Raw genomic sequence first — 10326 nt, forward strand, 5'->3', positions numbered from 1 at the left:
TCATTCCCACCTCCTTGACCTGCCCGTTTTCTCTCCCACCTATCCGCTCCTCCGACCTAACTGACCAATCCCCACCACTGCCTACCTGCACTCACCTATCACCATTCCACCTACCTTCCCCAGCTCCACCCCTCCTCCCTCTATTTATTTCAGAGCTCCCTTCCGCCTCCCCCATTTCTGAAGAAGGGTCCTGACCCGAGACGTCAACTTTCCTGCTCCTCTGATGCTGCCTGGCCTGCTGTGTTCATCCAGCTCCACACTGTGTTCCTCCAGCTCCACACTGTGTTATGTCATCTAGATTGTTGTCTTCAAGCCCTAGAATGGGAATCACTACCTTTTAACTCAATGGCAAGAGTGCCACCAGTGATCCTAACTGACAAATTAACATTAGGATACCTCGTGTCTCAGAATATCAAAAAAAAGCCAAATATAAAATCAAACAATGATGATTCACAAATTGGGATTGAGTTTTTGAAGAACTCCTTCTAGGTGCAGATCTGGAGACTGACAAATTCTCCGTTCACACATTAGTTCCCTGCATGAATTCTTGCAAATTTCAAGGTCACAGACAGGTGTGCCTGGAACATGAATGGCAAATCCTTTTTTATTAATATTCACGCATGGGATGTGAGTGTCACAGCAAGGCTGGCATTTATTGACCATTCCTAGTTCCACAGGAGGACATATTGAGGTGTCTCCTTGAGTGACTTCAGACCACCTGCAGTGCTATGAGAGTGTCAGGATTTTGGCCCAGAGAAGGTGAAGGAACTGTGATATGTTTCAACTCAGGATGGTGTTTAGCTTGAAGGGGAACTTGCCTGTGGTTTTCCCACACATCCGCTGCCATGCACTTTCTAGGTGATAGAAGTTGTAGGTTTGAAAAGTGCTGCCAAAAGGACATTGCCTCAAGAAAATCATAATGGGTCTCCATGTTCGAGTATTACATTGTGAATGCTCAAGAAGTCCAAACTGGCAAAGTGCAAGGATGATGGGCAGGTGGGATATAGAACTGAAGGATATGAAAGAGACAGTAAGGGCCAGAGGCATGGAATGATTTTGAAAAATGGATGAGAATATTAACCTTGAGAATTAGTTGACCCAGAACTAATGCAAATCAGTAACCTGAGAGGAAATTGGTGAGGGGAATCTGGTGTAAGTTGGAAAATGAACAGCATTTGAGTGATAACAAGGTGTAGAGCTGAATGAACACAGCAGGCTAAGCAGCATCAGAGGAGCAGGAAAGCTGACATTTCGGGTCTGGACCCTTCTTCAGAAAATAACCATTTTAATAACCATAATAATCATTTTCTGAAGAAGGGTCCAGACCTGAAACATCAGCCTTCCTGCTCCTCTGATGCTGCTTGGCCTGCTGTGTTCATCCAGCTCTAACCTCGTTATCTCAAATTCTCCAGCATTGGCAGTTCCGACTATCTCTGTAACAGCATTTGAGTGATCTTGAGTTTAAAGAGGGAAACATCTGAGAGATTGACCATTTGACATGAGACTAATCAAGGCTAGAGTTAACAGAAACCATTCTGTAGTTCAGCAGTTCAGTAGGACATAAGATGATAAGGGTAAAAAACATTTGACATAAGGGCGGTGATCTTACTGATGGCGCATGCGTGTGTTAAGACGTTAATCTCGGTACCGAACATAACACCAAGTTTACGGTCAGTCTGGTTCAGCCTCAGAACATTGGTACACACAAGGTTGGTGTGTTGTCTCTCCTTTGTAGGTTGCCAACCTCCAGAAGAAGGTCATGGATGTGGAAAATGCGTTCAAAGCTCACGAGAAAGAGCTCCTTAAACAGCTGGATGATTGCCGTGTGAATGAGAAGAAATTTCAAGAAAACAGTCGTAATCTGGAAATGAAACTGCAACGTGCCAAGGGGGAAGCAGATGAGTTAACACTAAAAGTCAGTGCCATGGAAGGCCGTGTAACAGGTCTAGAAACAGAACTGGCCAAAGTAGAGTCTGCCAAAAAGGATATGGAGTGCAAGTTGGGCAGTTTGTACTCCACACTACGCAGAACTTTGGGAATTGGCCGATCTGGACGCACAGCCAGTCCAGGATTTTCCAGCCGTAGCCCTTCTCCACGGAGACCCCTCTCTCCCACCAAAGGTACGCAAATTGGAGTTAGCCATATTTCAACGTATTCCATTCCATCTTCCTGTATTTATTGCTTGGTCCCTGCAAACTGTGTGGTTATTTTCAAATGTATCTTAGTTTAACCTGTTCTAGCACAGGGATTATTTCCAGTTCCCACTTCACATTAGCAAGTTAATATTATCCTCCTGAGATCCTGTCACCTTTCTCAAAGATTCTGGTAGTTTTTGTGCTAACCATAATTGGATCTTAAACCTCATGATGATCTGGTCTCTCACATTTAGCTGCTCTACCTGGGCTGTTTTAGGCCTCAGACAGCTGCCTCCCAGGTTGAAGGCTGGCTAAGATACTTCTTCAGCAAGGAGTCCCATAGACATTGTTTCCCTTTCTACTGTTTAGGCCTTGTTTGTTCTGATTCTGAAGTGGATAACAAAAGTACCCAGAACAAAAACCTTGCTATTCAAATTTCTAACGCTGTAGCTATAACCTCAACTTAATGCAACCAGTCCTTTTTCATCTTCGAACTCCAATAATGTTGAGTCAGTCTGCATTTATTGAGTCAGTCTGTATTTATTGAGTCAGTCTGTATTTATTGAGTCAGTCTGTATTTATTGTCAGCATCAATCTCTATACAGCATGTATTCTGGAATGTAGGAAGGAACTTGAAGAGGATTAGAGAGATGAGTAAGGACAGCAAAATTATCGTTCCACTGAAAGTGCACATTGAGCTGTCTAATCACAATAGCTTTACTTGGTTGCCGGAGACTAATTTTACCCATTTTCATTAGAGAGTATCTGTTTGTTAATCCCCAGGTTTTGACAACACTTACACCACTACCACAGATGGACGGGGCAGTCCAATCCCACGAACTGGATCTCCGGATCGGAGTCACACGGACTGTCCTTACCGCTCTGTGTCACCTACCCGTGCTGAACCATACATGGCTGACATCGATCCTGAAATCGTTAAAAGTGCCCTGCAAGATTTCCTGCAGGAACTTCACGACACGCAGAGGCACAGGGTCAAGTATCTTAGAATTCCATGCTGTAGATATTTGTAATCATCTCCTTTTGTTTATGGTCTCATGAAGAATTCATTTGTATTGTCTCAAAAGACAAAAGTGAGATAAAGAAGTGACGAGGCTTGGGGAAGGAATTATAGAGCTCTGAGCTTAGACAGCTGAAGACAGGCCACTAATGGTGGAGGACTGAAATCAGAGATGTTCAATTGACTAGAATTGAATGGATGCAGATATCTCAGAGGTTTGTGGGATTTGACAGGATTTCAGGAGTAAGGAGAGTCAAGACCATGGAAGGCTTTGAGGCAAGAGTGAGAGTTTTAAGATCGAGATGACAATGATCCCATCGAAGAACAGGAGTTGGTGTGAGTTAAGACACAGAGTTTTGGATGTTCTCAAATTTATGCTGATTGGTTGACGGAGGAATGTTATTCAGGATACCAGGAAGAGCTCCACGCTCTTCTTTGCAGAGTAACATGAGACATTTTGTGTATCACTGGAAAAGGCACACCGTAGCCTTGTTTTAATGTCTTATCAGAAAAACAAATACATGTAACAACACAGTAACATCCTCACAAGTGCACTGGACTGTACAGCCCAGATTATGTGGTGAACTTCTTTGGTAGTGTATCAATCTGCAACCTTCAGATTCTGGGGTAAGAGCCCTATGAATGCAGCACAGTTAAATTACCCAATAAAAAAAACAGAATTGTTCTGCACACACAGAGGAACAGAATTCTGACATTTCCCTAACATAATATTTCAATGACATTTGTCATAGCAACAGCTCAGTAATTAAACCTTGGGGTTCAGCAGAGTCTTGCCTACCTTGTGCCAGTGTGTGCAGTCAGTCTCTGCACATCCAATACCAGCAATACATCGGTGGAAGAGAAGGCTTTAAGAACTGGTTATTTGCTTCCCCCTTAGGATGAAACTTGCCATCAGCTGGCAGCCCTGGCACGGCAGCTGGCAGAGATGGAAACAGACCGTGAGCGGACCAGCGCACGTGTTCTGCATCTTCAGAAATCCTTCACCGAGGCAGAAGAAGGTTAGTCAAGTGATCAGTGCAGTGGGAACGCTAACTGGTTGGAAGATGTCAGAATGTATGTTGGAACCCGAGTGCATTTTGTCACAGAGAGCTGGTGTGCAAGGCAGTGCTCATGGTCCTTCCCATGCACTAACCTGGCCCTCTCAGCTGTGCCTTTTGAAGTGTGCCTCACCAAAGGACAGTTCCTACTGAAAGGGTCGCTGAGAAATTCAGAGGTCATGGGCATCTCTGTCTGGCATGCTCAAAGGGCTGTACTGGTAACGTTTGCAGAGACCTGTCTATGTGTTTCTGTGTGTGTGTGTGTGTGTGAGAGAGACAGAGAGAGTCTGTGTGTGTGTGTGTGTGTGTCTGTGTGTGTGTCTGTGTGTGTGTGTGCATGCGCGTACACCTGCCTGTGTGTGTCAGTATATATGTGTACATATGTATCTGTTTGTGTGTCTGTGCGTGTGTGCGTGTGTGTGTGTGTATGTGAAAACACTCATGTGTTTCTTTGTGTTTTTATTTCCCAATTAATTGCTGCTGGGTGACTTTGAGACTTGCTGTCAACGATGACTTAATAAAAGCAAAATATTGCAGATGTAGGAAATTTGAAATAAAAACAGAAAATGTTGGTGAAACTCAGCACATCTGTAGTTCTCAGAGGTTCTGAAGAAGAGCTATATTGGACCTGAAACATTAGCTCTGTTTCTCTAATACACAGATGTTGCCAGTGAGTTCCTCCAGCATTCTCTGCTTTTATTTCAGATTTCCAGCATCTGCTGTATTTTGCTTTTATTTGCAGGGGGTGTGTGAAGTTTGAACAACTTTCCAATCAGTTTAGGAGCTAGAGTGCAGACACTGCGATGCATCAGGAAGGGGGAAAGTTTCCTGGATTTTTTTTTGATAGCAGGAGGCAGTCACACCTCTTGGGATCGGGTCTTCTGATACGGCTAGTGTTCACGGACAGGGAGGTGGGACTGAGGATGGGACAGGTAAGGCGACACAGAGGACAGGAGAGTTAGCCTCGGCAGTTGTCCAATGGGTTTGAGGTTCTGTCAGCCTGAGAATAATTCTCTCTCATGACATAAGAATAATAATACATAATGGAATAAATATTCTCTCTCAGATTGAGAGTGGAGGTTGGGGAGGGATGATGAGCAATCTATGTCCCCCTAGGATAGAAAACAATTCAGGTTGAAGGGTCAGTGAGGAATGTTGTCGTTGCAGGAGCTGTGATAGTTAGTTTGTAAGAGGGATTAACACTGCTCTCCAGTCTGGTGCTGGGGTTCTGGATGTTTGCTCAGGACTGGTAAGGAACCTGTAGTGGGGATGCAATGGCCTAGTAGTATTATCATTAGACTCAGCTAATGTTCTGGGGACCCAGGTTCAAATCCCACCATGGCAGATGGTGGAATTGAATTCAATAAATATTCTGGAGTTAAGAATCTAATGATGACCATAAATCCCTTGTCAATCGTCGGGAACAACCCATCTGGTTCACTAATGTCCTTTAGGGAAGGAAACTGCCATCCTTACCTGGTCTGGCCTACATGTGACTCCAGACCCACAGCAATAAGGTTGATTCTTAACTGCCCTTAAGGCAATTAGGGATGGGCAATAAATGCTGCCTGGCCAGCAACGCCATCATCCAGTGGATGAATAAAGAGGATAAACCAGTTAAAGTGGTCCATGCAGGATTCATGGCTACATAGGCAAAACTAGGAAAGGCATTCTCCATAGGCCATTTGAGGAAGTAGGCACTAGACCAAAAAGCAGAACCTTAAAGGTTACAATCTCAAGCATCATGGAACATACCATTAGGAAGAGGGTCTTCGGCCCATCGAGTCTACACCAACTACTCTAAATCTACATAGTCCCACTTTTCAGCACTTGGTCCGCAACCTTGAATGTTAAGACAGTTCAAGTTGCTCATCGGAGTACTTTTTAAAAGTTGTGCAGTTTCCCACTTCAACTACCCTCCCAGATACAGCATCCTAGATCCCCACCACCCTCTGATTGAAAACCCTCTTCCTCAACTCCCCTCTCAATCTCCTGCCTTTCACCTTAAAATTATGGCTGCCTTTGACTAATGAAGCAGCTTGTTTTTCCCAAGGCCAACACAAGATTTTATTTTTAATTCAACCCAGCGCAGCAATTTAAATTCTTTACAAGTTTTTTTTTCTTCCTAGAGGAAGGTAAATTGTAATCATGAGGGAAATGTCACAAAGCGAACGAATGGAGCTGGAGCCTGAGAAGTTTCTGTGTCCAGACAAACTTCAGCCTGGGGTCTCAAGTGTTGGTTAATGAGCCAGTAAATACATTGGTGCTCATTTTCCAAAATTACCTCAATTCAGGAAAGGTTCTAACTGACTGAAAAGTCACAAATTTAATGCCTCTATGTAAGAAGGGAGGGAAGCAGAATGCGGGAAGCTACAGTCAGTTATCTTGTTGTTTGTTGTGGGTAGGTGTCAGAATCAAGCAATAATGAGATTATAGCTGCACTCTTAGAAAAACGCAAGGCAATTGGAAAGAATTGACATGCTTTTGTCAAAGGGAAGTGACGTTCGACCAATTTTATTGGAGTTCTTTGAAGATGAAACAGGCGTTGTGGATAAAGGGGAGCATGTTGAAATAGTTAACTTGGATTTTTAGAAGGTGGATCTTATTGACTATGAGATCCTTGATTGGGGTTGTTAACCTGGGCCATTCAGGGAGTCCTGGCTGAAAGATAGAAATAAACAGGGGATTCAGGGACTGACTCCAAGCTGTCTGGTCACAGCCAGTGTACTGCGTTAATATAGATAAAGGGTGACTTGGCGACAGGATACTGGCCTCTGTGCAGCTATTCGGAAGGCATTTGATGACGAGCTGCAATAAAGCTCATTCTATAAAATAAAACACCATGGTGTAACAGGTAACATACTAGTGTGGATAGGAGATTCCTGGGGCTGCCAGAAAAAGCGAGTATGCATGAAGGAATCTTTGTCTGATTGTCTGAATGTGACAGGTGGAGTTCTGCAGGGATTTGTTTGCATCCCCAATTATTTACAAATTACGTCAATAACTTAGATGAAGGAAGCAAAGGCACAGCAGCTGAATTCACAGATGATACCTCGCTATAGGTAGGAGGCATGTTGTGAGGACAGCCTAAGGCTGCATATCAAACAGAGAGGGTGAGCGACTGGCGAAAGAATCTGGCAGATGAAATAAAATGTGGGAAAATATGAAGTTGCTCATTTTAGAAGGAAGAATATAAAAGCAGTGTATTACTTAAATGGAAAATGACTGGAGAATTCTGAGGTGCAGAGAGATTTAGATGTTCTGGTGTATGGTTCCCAAGAGTTTAGTTTGTAGGGTTACAAACAGATACAACATTTAGAACATAGAACATAGAACATAGAACATTACAGCGCAGTACAGGCCCTTCGGCCCTCGATGTTGCGCCGACCTGTGAAACCAATCTGAAGCCCATCTAACCTAAACTATTCGATTATCATCCATATGTTTATCCAATGACCATTTAAATGCCCTTAAAGTTGGCGAGTCTACTACTTTTGCAGGCAGGGCATTCCATGTTTTATTCAAGATTGATGGATTGCTGTCCTTTATTATGAGAGGAATTGAACAGGAAAGTAAGGATGTTATGCTTCAGTTACACAGGGTATTGGCGAGAATACATCTTGACCACTTGTGTAGTTTTGCTCCCCTTATTAAAGGAGGATGCTAATTGCATTGAAGGTAGTTCAAAGAAGGTTTTACTAGATTGATACTGGGAACAAATGTGTCCTCTCAAGTTGGACAGACATATTTTTAATTTCGTTATGTTGTTTCAAAGGGAAGCGAGGATTGGATGGGCGGTTGAGTCAGGCTCAAGCTACACTCATGCTGCAAGAAGAGACTATAAGACGTGGAGAAAGAGAAAAGAAGGCCCTGGCTGAACAGGTGGTCACGTTGGAATGGAGCCTGCAGTCATCCGAGGGCGAAAGGCGAGCGCATCAGGTAATCGCACCTGATGGGAACATTGGTCAAAAGTGGTCACCTGTGCCCAGTGCAGATTTTAAGCATCGGGCTAAAAAAAAACCAGAATTCACATCCTGGGCTGTCCCTCCACTTTTCACAAAAGCAGTCAACTTTTTATCACAATCATTGAAGGTTGTCAGTATGGACCATTTAACTATTGACACATTGACACTGGTGAGGCCACGTCTGGATTAATGCGCACAGTTTTGGCCTCCTTGTTTAAGAAAGGATATAAATGCACTAGGAGCAGTTCACAGAAAGTGCACTCGATTGATACTTGGGAAGAGAGGGATGTTTAATGTTGAAAAGTTAGATAAGATGGGTCTGTATTCATTGGAGTTTAGCAGAATGGGAATTGATTGTATTTAGCATGTAAGGTCCTTCCCCTTGTGAGAGAGACCAGATTGAGGGGTTCACCATTTAAAAATAAGAGGTCGTCACTTAAGATGGAATTGAGGAGAACTTTCTTTTCTGTGGAGTGTGTGAAACGTTCTTCCCCTGAGAGCAGTGGGGGCAAGGCTACTGAATATTTTCATGGCAGAAATAGGTAGATTGGCTGAGGTTATTGTGCGTAAGTGGAAATGTGGGACTGAAGCCACAGTCAGATTAGCCATGATTCTGTCAAAAGATAGAGCAAGCAAGTGGGACTGAATGGCCTACTCCTGCATATAATTTGTCAGTTCATTGGATCTGTTGATTCAAGAATGTTGATAAGCATGAAGAAGTCAAATAAGAAGCTATAAGCTCCGCTTTTAGGAGAGAAAGAAGGAGGTGGCATATCAAATGGGGGAGAGAAGATGCCTTTTAATGTACACAATTATGGTGATGACAATGCTGGTGTTTGAAATGATGTCAACCCAATTGGGGTACAAATGTCATTCCTAGGAGCTTTTAAGTGCTTTTAACATTTGTCAACTCTAGGAGAAGATCAATAAGATGAAGGCAAATGAGACAAAGCTGGAAGCTGACAAACGCAAGCTGAAGGACCTGCTGGAAGTGTCTGAGAATCGTATTACCAAGTTGGAGCTCTCATGGCGTTCCTTAGAGGGGGAAATGCAGAGAATGCAGTTGACACTGAATGACCGCGAGACAGAGGTCCACGTTCTTCAGGACCGGGTAGAGATGCTCCAGCGGCAAGTGGCTGATAGTGAGACAAAGGCCACCGCCCTCCAGCTAACCCTCGACCGACTGTCGATGACCCTGGCCAAGACCGAGGAGGGTGAGAGCCACCTGAAGGACAAGGTGCAGAGTCTGTCGCTGTCTCTCTCAGACACGACCGCCAGTGCAGCGGTGCTACAGGAGCAGATTTCTAAACTTCAGAAGGCTCTAACCTCCAGTGAACAGGATCGACGGCTACTTCAGGTAAAGGCTAATCCATTGCTCTGTAAAGTGTGAGGTTATAATGTGACCATAATCCCTCTCAGCATCCTAAATTTCCACTTTTTTGTTGCATCTAGACATGATCATTCCATACTGCCCTGGCTGCCTATCATCTGTTGCTCCTCAACCCGAAATTGCAACTCATTGCTGCCTGTATCCTGACTTGTGTCAGCTCTGTGCAGTCATTGTACCTGTCAGTGCTGACCCATATAGGCTCCCAGTCCAGCTATGCCTCAATTTCAAAATCGCTGACCTTGTGTTTCATTTCCTCCCTGTCTCTATAGCCAGCTCCAGATTCTATGCCTCTCCAAGAACTCTGCATTCTTCCAATGCTGGACTCTGAGGAATTCCCAACTTTAATCATTCCATGCGGGTGCGGCTGTAGCGAGAAACTGAACAGGCTGGGGCTATTTTCCCTGGAGCGTCAACGGCTGAGGGGTGACCATATAGAGGTTTATAATATCATGAGGGGCATGGATAGGGTGAACAGCCAAGGTCTTTGTCTCAGGGTAGGGAAGTCAAAAACTATGGGGCATAGGTTTAAGGTGAGAGGGGAAAGATTTAAAAGGGAACTGATGGGCAACATGTTCATGCAGAGGGTGGTGCATGTATGGAACGAGCTGCCAGAGGAGGTGGCAGAGGCTGGTACAATTACAACATTTAAAAGGCATCTAGACGGGTAAATCAATAGAGATAACAAGGTGTAGAGCTGGATGAACACAGCAGGCCAAGCAGCATCAGAGGAGCAGGAAAGCTGACGTTTCGGGCCTAGACC

General features: G+C 44.1%; 1 protein-coding gene across 1 annotated transcript in view; it reads left to right on the forward strand.

Moving 5' to 3' along the window:
* The window catches only part of LOC109919307 (rootletin-like), a gene marked incomplete at both ends in the record, with an annotated part of 10233 nt that extends 700 nt beyond the window's left edge, over nt 1-9533 (forward strand). The window contains 5 exons of the mRNA XM_048594035.1: nt 1736-2120; nt 2919-3127; nt 4052-4172; nt 7987-8150; nt 9093-9533. Of these exons, the coding sequence (XP_048449992.1) occupies nt 1736-2120; nt 2919-3127; nt 4052-4172; nt 7987-8150; nt 9093-9533 (1320 nt within the window). The remainder of the gene's footprint in view (nt 1-1735; nt 2121-2918; nt 3128-4051; nt 4173-7986; nt 8151-9092) is intronic.
* Between the last annotated feature and the right edge of the window lie 793 nt (nt 9534-10326).

Source organism: Rhincodon typus, unplaced genomic scaffold (genome assembly GCF_021869965.1).
Source record: "Rhincodon typus isolate 14 unplaced genomic scaffold, sRhiTyp1.1 hic_rhity00005378, whole genome shotgun sequence".
NCBI lineage: Eukaryota > Metazoa > Chordata > Chondrichthyes > Orectolobiformes > Rhincodontidae > Rhincodon > Rhincodon typus.